The sequence below is a fragment of the Lissotriton helveticus genome, chromosome 7 (assembly GCF_964261635.1).
Source record: "Lissotriton helveticus chromosome 7, aLisHel1.1, whole genome shotgun sequence".
Taxonomy (NCBI): domain Eukaryota; kingdom Metazoa; phylum Chordata; class Amphibia; order Caudata; family Salamandridae; genus Lissotriton; species Lissotriton helveticus.
Window position 1 is genome coordinate 1,917,680,801 of NC_136068.1, and position 20,533 is coordinate 1,917,701,333.

At 42.8% G+C, this 20,533-nt stretch overlaps 1 protein-coding gene across 1 annotated transcript; it reads left to right on the top strand.

The window, feature by feature from the left end:
• Positions 1–6,569: 6,569 nt before the first annotated feature.
• Positions 6,570–7,526, top strand: LOC144769962 (olfactory receptor 5AR1-like). Its single transcript, XM_078654159.1, has one exon. The coding sequence runs from the start codon at positions 6,570–6,572 to the stop codon at positions 7,524–7,526; it is 957 nt and encodes a 318-aa protein (XP_078510285.1).
• The last annotated feature ends 13,007 nt before the right edge of the window (positions 7,527–20,533 follow it).

Genomic DNA, 20,533 nt, shown 5'->3' on the forward strand with positions numbered 1-20,533 from the left:
TTGGGTAGTCGATATTTTGGTAGTCGATATTCTTTCAGTGATCCGTTGAGAGCACAGCCAATCCATCAGAAGGCTCCCAGGGCCCACTTTGTCCATGGCTCAAAATGTCTCTGTATAGTTTGTTATATGCTTAGCATGCATAAAAATATTCAGCAAGGGTAATCTAGACATACATTCAAATAGCCTCTTTACTGCTAATGGGTAATGGGTGTGAGCTACTGCAAGATCCCTGCCCTCATAGTGTGTCTCAGATGGGTGAAGGGAGAGAGCTCTCTGTCAATGGTTGTGCACAGAGGGAACACTATGTGGGGCACAGACTTGGTTACTCGTGTCTTGGTGACTGTCTACTAGATGTAGGCTTTTTCTAAAAGCATTGCTATAGGGCAAAGGTTGTGCTTAGTTGCTGCACACTGTATTAAGAGGCATTGAGTGTCTTGAGGGAGTGGCCCATACATGAGAAGTTGCGCATAGGAGTGAAGGCTGTACGACCTGGGTACTCCTCCATGATGTGTTTCTTGATTGACGGTAAGAAGTTGGCTATGTTTAAACTGCTTGGTATAAGGTGAAGGCTTTGCATATTAGGACCTTCATCACCCAAGGGGTCTTGGGTGTCTAGAGGGAGCGGGCTCTCAGTAGACGAGATCTGCATTGGGAGAAGACAGCACATAGTAGGTATTTACCTACCAATGTATGGTTCATTGCCCATAAGAGATTGGCTATTTGGGCGGGGTTTGGTAGAGAGGGACTGCTGTGTGAAGTAGGGGCTTGGACACCAAATTGAGCCTGGGGGACTGGAGGAAGTGGGTTCTCCATTAACAAATATTCACAGGGCAGAGTCCATGTGCATTAGGGGCCTCATAGAATGACCATATTACGAATAGTTCATTAGATGTACAACTTTCTATATTTTCCACTTTTAAAAATAAATACAGACAGGAAACATACACTGAACTTATCGTTCACAATGAACTGCCAAATCGATGCAGTTTCCTCAGCCTGCTTCCACATGCTCCGCCTACTACAAAAGTCATTCAGATGACACCCTACAGATTCCAGGACGGCCACCCACTCACTTGTCACCAGCAGACTTGACTATGTTAACACACTCTATGACGGCGTCACCCAGAAGCAGCTCAATAAATGATTGAATGCCAAAAACGCTGCTGCCAGACTTGTCCTCTTAACATCCACAGTGCAGCCACATCTCGCAACTCCACTGGCTCCCAGTCAACAAGAGGGCCACTTTCAAGCTCCTCACTCATGCCTACAAATCCCTACATGACAAAGGGCTGGCATACCTAAACCACTGCTTCACATTCTATGGACCGACCTGACAACTCAGATCCTCCCAACTCACCCTTGCCTCCATCTCACAAGATCCACAAGACCAGAACCTGGTGAAGGTCGTTCTCCTACCTCACCTCCAAGACAGTTTAGGCAATCCACGTTGCTGACCCAATTAATTAAGGACCTCAAGACCTGGCTCTTCAAATGATCCTCCACCCAGATGTACCACCGCACCCAACAGATCTTCCGCCACTGCTGGAGCAAAGTCACTGAAGACCAGCTAACCACCACCCTCGCCTGGAGCCCACCCGCCAACCCCACCGACACTGCCGCCAGCAACCTCAGACAATGGACTGACGACTGTGCCTACACTCTTGCCCCAATCAAGACACCCTCCAACAGACACACGAGCAAGAAAGACAACTGGTTCACTGAAGACCTCCAGGCCTCCAAGCAAACCTGCCGTTAGCTAGAGAAGAAATGGCACCATGAGCAGACACCGGACAGGCACGCAGCGCACAAGAACGCCACCCGCAGACAACATCTACTCAGCAGATCTGCCAAAAGAGCCTCTTTCAAAGACCGCCTAGACAACAACGCACACAACAGCAAAGAGCTCTTCAACATCATGAAGGAACTCTCCTACCCCAGCTCCAACACCAAAGACATCCCACCTTTGCAAGACCTGTGTGACTCCCTTGCCACCTTCTTCCATTCTTCCATCGCAAGATCGCAGACATCCACGACAGCTTCAACGCCATGACCACCCAGACAACCACTGAGACCTCTGTTCCCACGGCCACCATCCGCACCGACCCCTGCTCTCCTGGACCAACATAAACAACGACTATACCATAACAATCATGAACACTAAACCCTCCGGATCTCCGTCAGACCCATGCCCACACCACATCTTCAACAAAGCCTGCACCACCATCACATCCCATCTCCGGAAAGCCATCAACATCTCCTTTGAGACAGCAACCTTCCCGCAGAGCTGGAGGCACGCCAAGATCAACGCCCTACTCAAAACACCCAAGGCTGACCCCAAGGACCTCAAGAACCTCCGGCCCATCTCCCTGCTCCCGTTCCCGGCAAAGGTCATCAAGAAGACCGTCAACAGACAACTGACCCGCTACCTCAAGGAGAACAGCATCCTGGACCCATCCCAGTCCGGGTTCCGCAGTAACAACAGCACCAAAACTGCCCATTTCGCCACCACCAATGACATCAGGGCACTGATGGACAACGGAGAAACCGCGGCCCTCATCCTCCTGGACCTGTCATCTGCCTTCGACACCGTCTGCCACCGCACCCTATGCACACGCCACCCCGGCGCTGGGATCCGAGACAAGGCTCTGGACTGGACCACCTCCTTCCTCTCCGACAGAACCCAGAGCGTCCGCCTCCCCCTTTCCACTCCAAAGCCACCAAGATCATCTGTGGTGTACCACAAGGCTCATCCCTCAGCCCGACGTTGTTCAACATCTACAAGGCATCGCTCGCCCACATCACCCGTATGCATGAACTCAACATCATCTCATACTCTGACGACACCCAGCTGATCCTCTCCCTCACCAAAGACCCCCTCACCGCCAAAACCAACCTCCACAAAGGAATGAAAGACGTCGCAGAGTGGATGAAGAACAACCGACTAAAACTAAACTCGGACAAGATGGAAGTCCTCATCCTTGGCTCCACCCCCTCAGCCTGTGACGACTCCTAGTGGCCGACCGCATTTGTATTTGTATTTGTTAAGTGGGACATTCATCCAGAGGATATTACGGTGCTGTGCTAGGACTTCTAGTGTGTGTCTGAGGGATTCATGAGTGATTTATGAGGTTGGCCGATATTATTTTCCCGGAGAACATTGAGAACATCTCCAACACCCACCGACCATGCACGCAACCTAGAGTTCATCCTCGACTCCACTCTCTCCATGACTAAGCAGGTCAACTCAATGCCGTCTCGTCCTCCTGCTTCAACACCGCGCTGTAAGATCTACAGGTGGATCCCCACTGAAACAAGAAGAACGGTCACCCAGGCCCTCATGAGAGCAGACTGGAGTACGGAAATGCCCTCCACGCAGGAGCCTTGGCCAAACTCCTGAAACAACTGCCACGCATACAGAACGCCTCTGCATGCCTGATCCTCGACATCCATTGCCGCAGCCACATCACACCCGCCTGAGAGACCTACACTAGTTCCCGGTCAACAAAAGGATCGCCTTTAAACTCCTCACCCACACAGACAAGGCACTCCACAACACCGGACCAGCATACCTCAACAGACAACTCAGCTTCTACATCCTCACCCACCAGCTCCGCTCTGCCGACCTCGCCCTCGCCACAGTCCCCCACATCCGAAGAGCGACCTCCGGCGGCAGATCGTTCTCCCACCTCGCCACCAATATCTGGAACACCCTCCCCATCCTCCTACAGCAGACCCAAGACCTGCTGACCTTCAGAAGACTCCTCAAGACCTGGCTATTCGAGCAGTAGCAGCACCCCGCCCCCACCACCCCCAGCACCTTGAGACCCTCAAAAGTAAGTAGTGCGCTTTACAAATGTTCTGATTGATTGATTGATTGAAACCAGCAACCCCCCTCCTCTAACGCCTTGAGACCCTCACAGGTGATTAGCAACACTTTACAAGCACCTAATTTATTGATTGATTGATTGAAACACACTGATTTCTGTTTGTATTTGTGTAAAAATCTGTAAAGATACATCTAACTATAACAATACGCTTGCTAATTTACTGATTTTCTAGGTTTCATTTGTAATGTAAAAGAAAATATAATTATTAAAGTTATCTTTATTACTATTGTTATTAGATTTTGTAGTCACTTTTCAAGAGCAGACCTTAATAATAATACTAATAATTCCTGTGTGTGGTCTAGTGTCTCCTGCAGAAGAATCTCAGCCAATGGAAGGCCCAAGTGGGAACTCTAATTGTTTTTTACTTCTTGTTCCGGCTCACGCGGGTAACTTGCAAGAGGCCCAATATTTTTTAACTGTTATATTTACTATGAAAGACCCCCTGAGTTATATTGTGCAGAGATTGTCCCAATTTTCACTTTTGAATTCCGTCAAGAGGCTCAGGAGAGTACAGCCAGCCTCCCATGGGAGTGATATCGCACTCAGGGAGGACAAGTGATTGGTTGAAATTACTGTCAGTCTTTACTGACAGCAATTTCCCACCCTTTAATTTCATTTCTGTTTACCACTTTGGAATGGAAAGAGGTTATGATGTGCCTTACTCCATTTTCTGGATTTATTACCAATGAGTCCTTGGTTTGTTTTTTAGCCTGCTAACAGGGGAGAAAAATGTTTCCTCTGAATTTGTTATATTTTACTTCTCTGACATGAAGTTTTTTACAGGAACTTTAGAAAAATACTCTCATAGAACAACTGGGATGTAGCGACATATGCAGCCCAAGTACCCAAAGAGAAGAGATGTGAAAGTGCCCACTGAAGTCCTGCGAGGACAATCTGATGTGAAGCCTGCCTACCAGGACATGGGGACGTACTACAGACAAGTTAGTAGGATAATCTATGCAGGTGGGTTAACCACATCAATGCAAGACAAATTAGTGTCTTGCTACCATTGTGCTAAGAAATAATTGTGTATTATTTGCATTTCAGAGTTCACATTTCCTTTTTTGTTAATCAAGTTCAATCCCCCCAAAAAATTAAAAAATAAAAATAAATTTAAAACAAAAAAATGAATAAAAAGATCTTTTGACAACTGGTTTTACTTGTTTAAAAATATAAATATCTAATGTTTTCTGTCATGCGTATGACTTTTTATTGCTCTATCATAAACTTCTGCTACAGCAGTCTATACATAATAATAAAATAATAATAATAATAAAAGGTAAGTCTATTTCTATAATTATAAATAAAACACAAACACTTGCAACAACAGATCTGACTTACATTTATAAAGATGTTGCACCAGGTCTGCTTTACTTTTTTAATGTTGCACCAGGTCTGCTTTACTTTTTTAATGTAGACCTGATACAAGATGTATGTGTGTACTTATAAACCAACTGAAAGAATTTTTTGTGTTGGTTTTTAATCGTAAATTGTAAATTGTAATCAGTATCAATTCAATGCAGTGAAATGCACTGCCTTGCATTACTTCGCATCAATTGGTTGTTCCTTGGGTGTTGTACGGGGATTGCTATGCAGCCGCCCATGCTTTTTGATGCAAACCTATCTCCACAATGACTTGTAGACATAGAATTCTGCAGATATCCTATACCTCTTTGTAGCTATCACAACACAGAGAAATATATGATTATCTTTGTATGTTTACCCTATTCTACAGTACATATACATAGAAGAAATAGTCTAGGACAGCCTTACTGCACAAACAATTTGGGGGCATATTAGCAAGAACCTCATAAAAATTATCACAGTTTTAGCAGTAGGAAACTGCCGCTAAAACAGCGATAATGGGCTTGCTAATATGCGTTATAGAATTCCAATACAAGTCCAGGTTAGATGTGCAGGACATCTAACCCGGGCTTCTATTGGAATTCTATAACTCTAATGGAGGTAATACAAAATAAGGGAATAGAAACTGTTGCAACTCATCATTCTCAGATCCAAGTACCCTTATATCTGATTAGTACAGGTAATGACTTTACAGGAAAATGGTTAAACCCCATCTTGACGAGGCAAACATTGGCAGCACAAAGTGGTAAGTTGTCAATCATGGTTAAAAATTAACATAATATAATCACACCCACCATCATAGCAACATTGTGCTTTTGTATAACATGTGGATAATATCAACTCTTGATTCAGCTGGCCTCTCTGATCCTCCATGCCACCACATTTCATCCTCCTAGTTCTACATTTTAGACCACTCACAAAGCAGCCTGCCACCAGTGGAAGCTACTCAGGACTACTGTGGCCACAAGAACATCAATTTCTGTCTGCAGATATAGCACTCACTCTATCCGCAGCTATCATACCCTTAAGTCACAGTCATAGTAAACTGGGTGACACTGGTGGCTGTAGCACAGATATCCATAGGAGAAAGAAGAAAGGATAAACTATGTATACTCTGCTAAAGGGAAACGTTTTTAAGAGGGAATGCAGAATGGGTTAAAAAGAAGGTAGTCTCAAGGCAAATGTGCACCTCAAATTGGAAGTAGTGCAAAGCTGTGGTGGTCTTAGGAGGTGTAATAATACTCTTGAGTTTCACTGCATGACCTCTTTATTAAAAACAAATTCTCTTTTTTTCTGCAGGTAATAGCACAAGTCTAAATGGATCTGGAAAATCAGACTCTCTCTTATAATCATAGTCTCTCAATTTCATATTTTATCATCCTTGGATTTCCAAATCTACCGCAGTTTAATCATTTATTTTTTTTAGGTTTTTTACTGATCTATCTTTTTGCACTCTCTGGAAATGTGACCATTTCCACAATGATATGCATTGACTCTCGCCTGCATACTCCCATGTACTTTTTCCTTACAAACCTGTCTATACTGGATATCTGCTACACATCAGTGACTGCCCCCAAGTTGCTCAGCATCTTCTTGTCTGATGATAAGTCCATTTCATTCAGTGGCTGCATGACACAGCTGTACTTTTTCATGTCCTTTGGGACTACAGAGTACCTCATCCTGACCATTATGGCCTATGACCGCTACATTGCAATCTGCAAACCTTTGCAATACACAGTCATTATGAGCAAGGAACTGTGTACCCAACTGGCTATGAGTGCCTGGGCAATAGGCTTTATAGTTGCTGCCCCCACTACTGCGTTGATCTCCAACCTCCACTTCTGTGGATCCAGGAAAATCAATCACCTCTTTTGTGACATCACACCTCTGTTAACCCTTTCATGCAGCGACACCCGCATTACTGAAATTGTGATATTCCTTGAAGGTGTCTTTGTTGGGTTCAACTGCCTTCTACTAATTCTTATATCTTATGTTTACATAATCACCAGCATATCCAAAATAAGTTCCCAGACTGGAAGAAGCAAGGCCTTCTCCACCTGTGGCTCCCATCTAACCTCTGTTAGCCTATACTATGGGGTTATTTTTTGCTTGTACATGAGACCAACTTCCACCTACTCTCTAGATCAAGGGAAATTTCTTTCTGTGATTTATATCGGGGTGATTCCAATGTTAAATCCAATTATTTACTCTCTGAGAAACAAAGAGTTTAAAAGAGCAATGATAAAAGTAAGGGAGGAATTCTTCTTGAAATAGTTTGTCTTTTATTTGCAGGATGCAGCGGCACACTGATGCAAATTCAAGCTCACAGGTTACACATGGTCTCCATTAGATCTATTTGATCAAATGTGTTTTGGATAATGAAAAGGAAACCAGCCTCTTTCTACTGGAAACTTATATCCTAAAGCTAGCAAGCTACAAAATATTTACCATTTTACAAGAAGCTCATAAAAGCCCTTTACCTCACACACACCCACACATAGTCCATGGTTAAGTGCTTCCACGTAGTCGTCGGTTGCAGCACGCCGCATCGCGCAGAGGGGTGCGAAGACCCCTATGATGAAGCATGACACCAAGGGGCCTGATGGTGTGTGAGGGGTATTCAAACAAGACTGAGTGTTCCCCACCACAGTAGGGACCACCTCTAACCACTTAAGTGGATTCCACTTTGTTTCTGTATATCCAATATCATGTCTGATCAGGCATCCCTCTTAGCCAATATAAATGTTTTTAGGATAATGCATGTATTATAACATTTTTATATTCTATTGTTTGAAACATGCACAGGCTTAAACAAAGAATCCATGCATAGCTTCCTTCATTTATTGTCATTGTTTTATAAAAGCACGCTTTAATGATTTTACATTATTTATGTTACTTTTTTTAATGCTTCCTATGTATATTGAATATCGTAATGATTAGTTTAAGTATCGAATCTTAAATTCATTGTTATGAAAGCATTGATTTCCCTATTTATTAGACAAATTCCCTCTCCGCCCATATGGCGCCACAACTTAGACATACAAGCCGGAGATGGCATATTAACATAAGTCCTGATTCCATTTTAAGTAGGCTGTGACTCAATTTTCTGTATCTCTGCAGAATCATCAACATGTCTGACTTTGATGCTGATGTTGTCTGTCCTTATCTTTTCAAGAACTGTGGAATGGTCAAGTGATTTAGATATAGACATCAGCAAAATACCTGATACGATGTTCATCTGGAACAGGTGCCTTATTATCCCAATTTCAAGGTCAAACAAGGAACGATAGTCATATTATTATAGTCTGACTTTTCGTACATTAACCTTATAGGTTAAAAGAAATGCGTCTTAAACTAGAATCCTGATGCTTATTGATCATATTCAAACATTCCGAAGGTGACATTACAAATTCCATCTCAGATAAGATGCAATGTAAAAGGACTGTCACTTGACCACTTATCAGGAAAGGTTCTTCGCCCCGGATTATCGCAAGCAAGATACTGCCAGACCAGAGACAATCCTGCCTGCCGGAGATGCCACCGTCGTATTGTACTTTCTACTGAAAGCTGATACCAAGCCTAGGAGGAGTTCATGCTGGTGATGAATGCTTGTTTGCCTTGCACAGGAAATATATGCCCGACTTGTTCGCCCTGACTACTGTCATGCCACCGTAGAAAACCGCTGGAGATTGCATCAGCTGATTGAGCCATTTCAAAAGCAGGGTGCTCAAGCTTTTCTCCTTCAACCATCTACCTTAAAAACGATATATAAAGGACAGAACCGGTTTTTTACAATGGAGGCTCCAGCGAAGGAATATCTAAACTCCTTAGCATGAGAAAATGTACTAATCTTAAATTCCTATTTGGGTATATTGTTTATCTTTCATGCTTGTTCTTTATTGGTTAACGGACTCTTCCAAGCTTGAGAGAGGATCTCACACGCATCAACGGGGCGATTGGCCCCTTTGCCTTAATGTTGGGGGAGGGTCACAAGGGGTGGGGGGTGGTTTGGTGGGGGGAGAGGGTTTGGGGGGCACGGGGGGGGTGTCTGGGAGAAACAGGGGGAAAAAAATTCAGTCAAAGTCACAAAATGTTTAGAATATACGTATTGTTTTGCTTTGGGTGTAAATATGCATGGTGTGTATTCAATAGCCATGACTAGCTGTAGTCTTCGCATATGTTCATTTAATGTATGTGGTCTTAATAATACCCAGAAGCGAAAACGAGTGATGCATGAAATTCGTTTGATTCAACCAGATATAAAATGCCTTCAAGAAACGCATATACCGTGGACCAATAGAAAAGTTTTGAATGACCTCGGGTGTTCGGTATTTGCGGTTTCTCAACAATCTACAATGAATCGAGGGGTGGCCATATTGGGGGGACAATCTATATCTACGACAGGTAGAAGCAAAGTGGATAGCTTGGGGCGTTGGGCAATTATTGAATGTGTTATAGGTCATGCTGTGGTTACTATATGTACAGTATATGGATCCAACATAGATGACACTGCTGTGATAGAATTTTTGAATGTAGAACTGGCTTTATGGGGGACCCCACTCTTCTTATTGGGGGATTTTAATATCCATGGGGAGTTGAATATTTGGGACAGGGGGTTTAGCCGTTACGTAGGTAGGAAACCTAAAGTATTCAAAGAACTACGGCAATTGCTATTTCAACATGGCTTGATTGATGGATGGCCGTTGGCTCACCCGAGCGATCCCGGATTTACTTTTTTTCTTCACCTCATAAGAAATTTGTGCGCCTTGATTATATTTTTCTACCTCGGTCTATGGCAGAGGGATCTAGAATGTTCATAATGCCACGCATCACATCTGATCATGCCCCTATTGTTTTAGATGTGCCCCAGCTTAAAATTCAACGTATAATAAGGTCTTTTTCATTCAATAAGAAATTGCTTTTGGATGAAACATATGTCCAACAAGTTGTAGCATGGGCCAAACAGTTTTTTGATCTTAATAGAGGCTCTACCTCTTATGCAATGGTTTGGGATTGCTTTAAGGCAGGCCTACGTGGGGAGACCTGCAGCTATGGTTGGAGTTTGCAACAGGAAGGTAAAAAAAAGATGACACAACTTTTGCAAGATCTAACAAATGCAGAGCTCAACCTTACACATGAAATAAGCCTACACCGAGATAGTAGCGTAGCACAAACCAGAGTTGCCAAATGCAAAGCTAAGATAAATGGGATACGGAGTCAGGATATTGCACGTCAATATAAATGTTATCGTGCTGAGCGATACGAATATGGTGAAAATGTGGGTAGATGTTTGGCCCAAAGAATGCGAGGGCGTCAGACAGCACAACGGATAACTTCCTTAGAAGATAGAAACGGAAATTTAATAGAGTCACCAGAAGGCATTCTACAGGTATTTCATGATTACTATACAGATCTATATACTCAAGATAAATCTTCTAGCGATTCAATTGATCAATACATTGATAGGTGTGATCTAACACAATTAGACCCTGTGAATAAAGAGGATTTAGACTTACCAATCACAATGCAAGAGCTTGAAAATGCTATTAATGAACTCGCGCTGGGGAAGGCCACTGGCCCAGACAAACTTCCATTAGAGATTTACCGTATATTGTTCCCTATAATTAAAGACGACATGCTGGCAACGTTCTTAGATGCTCAAAATGGAAATCCCCCTCCATCATGGGATAACGCTAGCATAATTGTATTTAAAAAAAAAGATAAACCGCAGCATCTTCCTGGGTCATATCGACCTATTTCTCTTATTAATACAGACGCAAAACTCTACTCTAAAATTCTTGCGAATAGGTTGATACAAGTTGTCCCTGCACTTGTCTCTAATCAACAACATGGCTTTCTTCCTGGGCGCGGTACGATTAATCACATACACCGCGTCATTGCAACTTTAGATTATGCAACTGTAAAACATGCAAACGTTGGCTTGGTCTTTTTAGACGCCGAAAAAGCGTTTGATCGTGTAGCGTGGGTATTTCTATGGGCGATTTTGGGGAAAATGGGGTTTGGACCTCGATTCATATGTGCTTTACAAGTAATGTATAGACATCCTAAGGCTAGGATATGTTTGTCAGGTCAAGAATCAATAGTAGTTAACATTCCTCGGGGCACCCGCCAGGGATGTCCATGCTCACCATTATTATTTGCTATTTATATAGAACCATTTTTAAGAATGCTGATGATCTCTCCACATATACAATCTATGCCCTTACCTGGGGGTAATATACGTGTATTAGCTTACGCTGATGATGTAGCGATTATAACGTCTGATCCGGAAAATGCATTACACGAGATTGAAAATCTGACTAGTGAATTTGGTAAAGTATCGGGGTATAAACTTAATATTCAAAAAACCCAGGTCATATGCTCATCAGGACTCTGTCTTAACGATAATAGGGTCACTACTGAGGCTAAATACCTTGGTATCAAAATTAGACTATCGCTTCAAGAGCTAGTCATGGCAAATTGGTCAGATATTCTACATTCTACAAGAAACCAACTTGAGAAAATTGAGTGTTTACATTTGTCATTAGTTGGGAGACGTAATGTTTTAAAAATGACCATTTTGCCTAAAGTTTTATATTATTTTCGATCCGTGCCACTTGAGATACCTATAATACAATTGAAGAGACTGCAATCCGTAACTGATAGATTTCTATGGGGTTGGAAATCGGCACGGAGGGCATCTAAATTTATGACACTACCAATACTACGTGGGGGTTGGGGAGTTCCAAACTTCGCATTATATTATATAGCATGTCTTATGCAGAATATTAAACATTTTGCGATCGGTGGAACCCCACCTATATTTGAGTGCCCTGATATCTTCTCTCTTTTATTAGGCCCACAATCTCAGCAAATGCTACTGCGTTTTCTAGAACCCAGTTACTATAAAAGAACTAGATTCAAACTGGTGATGGCTGCATTTAAAGTATGGCGGTTCATACGGAAGCTTACTTCATTTGGACCTATTGATTTTTATACCCCATGCAACTCTATAGAATTGCTTCCTTCAATATTTTGGGATCATACTATGGGTATATGGGGGCAAAAGGGTATTTTAACTTTAGGCAATATGGTCAAGGATGGTACAATTGCTTCGTTTCAAGAGTTAAAAAACAGTTATAATCTTTCTCAACACGATTTGTTTAAGTATCTACAAATACGTGATTTTATCTTCAAACACCCAAATGTGTTACCGCTTTGTCATAATAATTTCATTGACATTCTCAAAAAACCTTTTCGTATTGGAATTATATATAATCATTTGGTGAATCGATATCAGGACGATTTGGGATCGCAGGAATCCAAATGGTGTAATAGAATGGGCACACTGGTCGTACCTTTTCTAGAATCCATTTCTACAGCGGATAAAATTATCCTGTCTGCCAATTTATATTCACAACATTATAAAACTTTATTCAATCTTTATCATACGCCATTCAAAATGATGAAATGGGGTAGCGCTAATAACGGGAAATGCTATAGATGCCAATCTGATCAAGCAGATATTGTACATATATTTTCAGATTGTTCAGTGTTAAAACCCTTTTTCATATCTATAGAAAAATTTCTAGCTCATATTACTAAATGTGATGTTATAATTTCAAGAGAGATGATAATTTTTGGTTTATCTAATGATAATAATTTATTTTTAGGATATCAAAATAATAGATATGTGATATTTATGGCAATGGCGGTTGCGCGCCTATGTATATCGTCAATGTGGTTGAAGCCAGAAGCTCCTATATATGAAATGTGGCGCGCAAAGTTTTATAATGTCTTTTATTTAGAATACAATCTCTATCGGATTGGATCTGTTAGCAAAATGCAAAAAGGGTATACAATTTGGCAGGCAATGATTGATCATTTGGACCCATGAAAAAAAATGATTGTCTTTTTCGATTTCTTTTTTTTAGGTGAAAATATGATAATATTGTTGTGTATATATAATGTCTTGCGGTCTGTGTGCTATATATATTTGATTATGACTGTGTAATCGTCATATAAATCTGTTTGCTTTATGTGGCTTTGAACTGAATCAATAAAAAAAAAAAAAGGAAATATATGCCCGACTTGACTCCTGATAATTATAGCACTCTGCTATAAACAAATTATACAGTGCACTCATCCTCCCTAAGAAAATCTAGCTGCAAGTTATCCTACTCTCCATGCTCTCCTAGTTTAGCGCACAAGTTTTTGGGTGTTAGGTTCTTAGATTACTTTTTAACCATTTTAGAAATGTTCATTGTTTTCATTGTTCACTAAGGCCATTTGTGCAATTTTAATAGTATTCTGTCTCTGCGTGTTTATTTTCAATGTGTAGAGCAACAGGGTGCATCTGTTGAAATAAACACACCTTTTAACCCCTTGGCCGTGGGGGTAATTCCCCCGCTGTGCTGGGGGGTGGAGCGGCGCGCACAGCGCCCTGGTTCTCATGACGAGCTCAGCTCGCCATGCAGCACAGTGGCGCTGTGCTCATGACGAGCTCAGCTCGCCATGCAGCACAGTGGCGCTGTGCTCATGACGAGCTCAGCTCGCCATGCAGCACAGTGGCGCTGTGTTAATGACGAGCTGAGCTAATCACGACCACGCCTGTTTCTTTAGAACGCTCAGCACAGCAGGAGAATTATCCCCGCCTGTGAGCACCGGGCGCCGGGCGCAACCATGGTTCATGACGAGCTGAGCTCGTCATGAGCATGGGAGGGGTTAAATGAAACCTCTTTTTCTTAGCACATCTTGTGTGTGTGCGATAGATGAGAGCAAAAAGGTTTGTTTCTGATCACCACTGTGTCCCTCAATTTCTGTTTAGGAACTGTTAGTAACTCAAAAGCATTGATGCCACTTCAACTATGTATTGGGTGAAGTGGGAGTTATGTGGGTCTACAAAAACCTGTCTCACACAGTTTAGCATGGTGCATTGAACTAAGTTCACTAGTGTCTACCGTGAGTGCGAAGCAAATCTTGTAGAGCTGAGCAAGAGACTCAGTCCAAAATCAGTCACAAAGTCGCATTTCGGATTATATGGCCAGTTGACTTTTGAATCCTCATGGACAGTACATGACAACAGGCAAGGTATGATGAAATAGTACAATTAAGTACCACTTTTAAGGATCTCAGGTACAAGTTAAAAGTGGGAGAATGTTGTACATAGTGCAGACCAAGCCACAAGGACAGTGAAGTGAATGACAAATGAAAAGAACCTTAAAGCACATTGAATAACGTGCATAATAGTTCCACAACGGAACTGATTTAGGTGCACAGTCCAAGGTGTGATCAGTTTTGAAGTTCAGGTCATAGCATACCCACAATCGGATTGAGTGGCAATCAAACCTTCAGAATTAGCATCCAGTAGATAGGTTGCTAATTCAGACTCAATCACCATGTCTTGGGTAGATTAAACTTTTTTTTCAATTGCAACTAGTCCTCCTTAAAGGAAACATTAATGTGTTTATAAATCAAAGTTTACATTTTTCAAGAAAATTGAGAATTGTCAGTAGTCCCATAGACCACTGTCTATCCCCTATAAACATGTTTTATCATTCAAAAAGGGAAAGGATAACAAGGGGACCCATGCCTTTTTTGGGGATTGGTTACTGCTCCAACTTGGGGCTTGGTAACTTTTCAAAGGTTCGATCCTAAACCATTGTCACATGTGCATAGGAATTGCTAGTTGGAAAAGGCATGCTACAAAACATTGTATGCTGACTGCAATTCCATATTTGTTTATTTTTAAGTTATTGACTCCTAAAATGAGTTCAGCATATTGCAAATAACATTGTTCCAGTTGGAAACTCACTCTGAATCAGAGAGTTTGCAGCAGTGAAATTAGTTTTTAAGTATGGCCCTAGATCACTTGTGGGAGGGTGGGCACACCAGCATGGATAATAACCACGTGAGCAATAAGCTTCCTGGTTCACAACAATTAGGGGAGTGATGGTATGAGGCTTAGGGAGAATAAGAAGCAGTGAGAACACTTCTGACCCAAAAAGTCCACTCTAAATGACTGTGTCACCAGCTGAGGACATATCCACAACTATCAGAACTCTAAATGCTCCAGAAAAACTGAGAACTGTTTTACTAACTTCAAGTTTCACTTGTTTAGCCGGAGCTGGGTGTGAGGAAATAGTGAAAAGATTTGAAAGACCTTTGGTCCAAACAACTTTGAGGCAGTGGCTGATTTAAAACTGAGTGGAACGCTCCTGAAAGAACAGACTGGCACAGAGGTGACAGGTTGGTGGAACCACCACCTGTGTGGTCCTTGTCAGATGTTTATTGTCTGCCTGAGGGGGGAGGGAGATTTCAGACTGCAGATAACAGTGCCCAAATCACCCTCTAAAATAGAGAGAAGACTTTATAGCACCCTTGACATGTCTTTGTGGAAACAGGGTTCAGGAAAGGTGTACAATATACTGTCCCTGGCCCCTGAATGAGACTCCTTAATCTTTGTTTTTGGCTATTTTGAATTCTGCCAGGACCCAGATAGTGGGCAAGCCTTCAAGGCTGCAGGTTAAAGGGCAGCAGGATAAGAGCTCTGGTAGGATGCAAAACAGTTGCATTGAACATCTGAGGGCCTGGTGGGCCTGTTATTGACAATTAAGAATGAGAAACTCCCACTGAAGTTCTTATGATGCTTATGCTAGGGCTATGGAATCATTTGTTTCAGCAAATATTTACAACACCACCACACATTCTCTGGTATCTTCATAATGGGTACACAGACAATTCCCCTTCATTTCATTAATGTCTTGATATGTTGGTGTCTCATGGTCTCCACTGATGTCATACAGGCCCAGATTTACAAATAGTTCATGCAACACAGGGCAGTAAGCAACCTTTCTGCATTGCCTTTCCAGAGCTGGAGGGAGCAGAGCAGGGCCATATCTATACAGAAGGGGTGCATGTTTGCTCTCTCCATGCACTGGTGCACTTACAGCAGCCATGCTCCAAAACATCCACAGGAGTACAAGGGTCTCAGCGTTGTGGTCAGCATATTTATTTGTGCAAGGGGTCCCTCCCTCCACAAGAACATCCTATGAATCTATGTATGACATGTAAGTGTGCGTGCTGTAGTATGCAGCACACAGACAAAGAGCAAAAAACAAGGAGAAATTAAAATATTTCTCCACATTATGACAGCCTCAGGCAGAGGCAGGACTTTGGTGGGAATCCATGGCTACACATCTTTGTTTTTTTTATTTATCAAGAAAGAGGGAGAGTGATCTATCGATCAACGGACACAAATTACCACTCAAAGGGGTGGAAGGTCCAGTAACAGCATGTGCCCGTGTCACGTACAAGTAATTCAACAAAGGGGTTGCTGAACTGTTCCTAAAGAAAGAGGGAAGTTAGGTAAAGCTGGCGTGACCGAAGGTGTGGATATTACACCTTTGGGCATCCATTTTGTTGGATGTATTTGCCTCACACAACCAGAAGGGTGTCATGCTTCATCATTGGCGGTTGCTCCTCGTCGGGGAGGCGGTGCAATCCCCGACGGGCTCACCTCAAGGAGGAGCTCTTTGGCGGAGATCTTTTGTATCCAACTGCCTTATGGTGAAGTGCGGGATAGCTTGTTGCCTGGTGAAGTGATTAAAATGTAGCAGGGGGTGCCGGAAACCACTTTATTCTGGAGGTCCCCCTACTGCAATTAAAACCGTGAAGATAGCTCGCTAGGTGTCAATCAATTAGGTAGAGTGACCCTAGAAGAGACTAGCAGAATAGTTGGTCGACATGTTTCTCGCAATGGGGTATATTCACCTGCGATTCATCAGGACCTTATAAAAGTGAATGAACTAAACACCATGCTAGTGTCATGTGTGTAGTGTGGGTCAAAATTACCTCTGTGGAAAGTCCTATGCCTAATGGTCAGGGACTACGAGCCACATGAGTGGTCGGCGGGTCAGCACATCGGGGTTGAACCTTCAGGTGTAGCTCAATCTGCCCGTGTCCGCGTGGAAGCACCTACCCATCTCCGCCGAGCTCGGATAGAGATGGGTAGGTGCTTCCACGCGGACACGGGCAGGACTTTCTACAGAGGTAATTTTGACCCACACTACACACATGACACTAGCATGGTGTTTAGTTCATTCACTTTTATAAGGTCCTGATGAATCGCAGGTGAATATACCCCATTGCGAGAAACATGTCGACCAACTATTCTGCTAGTCTCTTCTAGGGTCACTCTACCTAATTGATTGACACCTAGCGAGCTATCTTCACGGTTTTAATTGCAGTAGGGGGACCTCAAGAATAAAGTGGTTTCCGGCACCCCCTGCTACATTTTAATCACTTCACCAGGCAACAAGCTATCCCGCCCACACACCCGCACTTCACCATAAGGCAGTTGGATACAAAAGATCTCCGCCAAAGAGCCCCTCCTTGAGGTGAGCCCGTCGGGGATTGCACCGCCTCCCCGACGAGGAGCAACCGCCAATGATGAAGCATGACACCCTTCTGGGTGTGTGAGGCAAATACATCCAACAAAATGGATGCCCAAAGGTGTAATATCCACACCTTCGGTCACGCCAGCTTTACCTAACTTCCCTCTTTCTTTAGGAACAGTTCAGCAACCCCTTTGTTGAATTACACATCTTTGTTGCAATGGTTTTGTATTAACCTCCTTGAATAGATGCACAAGAAACCAATGCAACACCCATGGAAGTCTCCCTGGTGCAAAGTAACGCAAGGCAGCACATTGCACCACATACTTTACCTTTTTGAGTTACAAACCAACACAAAGTGAGGTTTACGGTGATTTGTAAATCCCACCTCAAGGCTTTGCAGTGGGCCTTTGTTAAAAAAAAGTAATGCAAACTTTTGTGAATCTGGGTCACTGTGTTTTTATAATGCAGAATTTATCTTGTTTTCTCCACCGCAAATATAGAATCAAATGTCCAAAGCCATCATTCATAACTGAATTCCCATTAGAATGGGGAGTTCTGTCTCAGTAGTACCCAACCGCCTTCCGACACACGTTGTATTGCACTGATGGATTAACAGACTCTAATAAAAAAGCAGCACTATTGTTTTCAAAAACAACGGTCCCTCTGTATTTTTCAACTACTTCAATGTTTTTTGCAGCCTGCATGAGCTTGTGTTGGCTAGATTTTGTGATTCCTTGAGTCTGAAGAATCCTCATTTGCCTCCATAAGTCTGGTCTCTCGCGGCTGGATTCCTTCTAGTGGCCGGAGTGGCTGCAAGGTGAGACTAAGGGCCATTGTAAAACTCTGTCAATCAGTAAATAATCAGAAGGGTCCACAAGCTCCACCACCTACTGTAGGTTTGGACCTGCCCTGGTGCTCACAGGCTCCAACATTATTCATAATCCAGAACTATCATAGTATCACTTACAAAGTATTGCAAGCCTTGTCCTTAGACACTGACTCACCACTGATCTCTGGCCTCCCCTGAATGACAAAGATTCTTGGGATGATGAAGCCCACACAACTCATGCAAGATTTCATTGCACACACTTCTCCAGTGGTTTTCAATCAATTTTCTTTCCCAAATCAGGGAAATGAAAAATGCATCATGCACAGAAGGAAACAACTGTGCACATCCATTTTCTTTCTTTAAACTCAAACTTTCAGTTTCTATTTCACAAAGTAGAACACAAACACATCCTTTGCCATCTATAGGCATTCTGCAGAATCTGTACTGAAATGGGTCAAGCCCTTTCTGTCAAACTTCACTACTTACTTCACACTTGGATAAACAAGATTTCCTAAAGAGTGTGCCAATGACTGTAGTCATTCTATTTAATGTCTAGGTGTTTTTGGGTGCGCTACACCGGCACTTATTTGTATCCACTGTTAAATATTACATCATATGGGGGAGCTGAGTGTATGTATTTCAAAGCAGCGTTCATCAGTCAAGCATTAAACTATGTAAAACAAATGTAAGAAAAGATTAAACTTTAACTTAGGCCTGCAGTTAAAACGTGAGGTGGATCAACCTTACTGCAGTGGACGAGAGAGTAATGCCTTGGGCCCTGGCACTTAATTGTTTACGGATTAATCACTGCCCAAAATCCCCCAGACACATGTCCAGGAGAGTCATCACTATAAATATTTTAGGGAACCACCAAGTGCCTCCATGTCTTGGACAATATGAACTATATCTAATTTGGTCAAGACTAAAATGTCTCTGCCTCAGTAGGTAAAAGAGAGAGGTCCAACCGCTAGATACCTGGGACAGAGTTATAATTTTTTATCTCAACATAACGCAGAAAGACACCTTGCTGCGTTGTCCTCTGTTTATTTATTTTATTTATTTATTTTTGGAGTTTTATATAGCGCTGGCTGGACCCGAGGGTATCAGAGCGCTTCACAAAATATACAATAATGTGCAGGTAGGCGATACAGGTAGTTGGTAGAACAAGCTTAATAACATATATAATAATGTGCAGATAGGCGATTCAGGGAGTTGGTAAAACAAGGGGATTCTGGCTAGGAGATGAACAAAAAATCAGGGGGGGGGGGGGTAAACAAGGGGATTCTGGCTAGGAGAGGATCAAACCAGTTCCGAGTTAATGTCATCAGACTCCCGGTTAGAGGTAAGGGGAGCACTGGCTGCGGAACTTTCTTGTCTCTTATCGGATTAGTTGAGAGCGGTCGAGGAAGAGGGCTTTGAGTAGCTTCTTGAATTTTGGAAACGAGGGGGTCATTCTTATGTGGGGGGGTATGGTGTTCCAGATTTTGGGGGCGTTTCCAGCAAATGATTTGGCTGCTGTTTTTTGTTTATGAGTTTTCAGCGGGATGAGTAACAGAGTGTTGGAACTCCTGAGGTTTCTGGCCTGGCCGGCCCTTTTGAGTTTGTTGGCTAAGTATTCAGGTTTACCGGTGTGCAGGGCTTTGTGTGTGAGGCAGGCTGTTCTGAAGCTGACTCACAACTCGATTGGGAGCCATTTAAGCTCTTTCAGCGCGGGAGAGATGTGGTCAAATTTCCTGGTACCAGTGACCATCCCAGCAGCTGCATTGAGGGTTGTCTTCAGGGGGCGAAGTGAGATTTTGCTGTTCCAGTCAGGGCTGCAATCCCATAGTCAATCCTGGAGAGCACTTGTGCCTGGGTGGCTTGTTGAAGGTCTTTGGGTGGGAGGAAGGGTTTTATTTTGTAAAGTAATTTCAGGTTGAGAAAGGCGCTTTTAGCTGATATGGAGATCTGTTTTTTCATATCCAATTTGGGGTCTAGGGTGAACCCTAGGGATTTTACAGAATCTGCCAGGATGAGGTTACATTTGAGGGCGTCAATGGCTTTGAGCCATTCTT

Coding starts and splice junctions, on each gene's coding strand:
- LOC144769962 (XM_078654159.1), top strand. CDS start 6,570: ATGGATCTGGAAAATCAGACTCTCTCTTATAATCATAGTCTCTCAATT.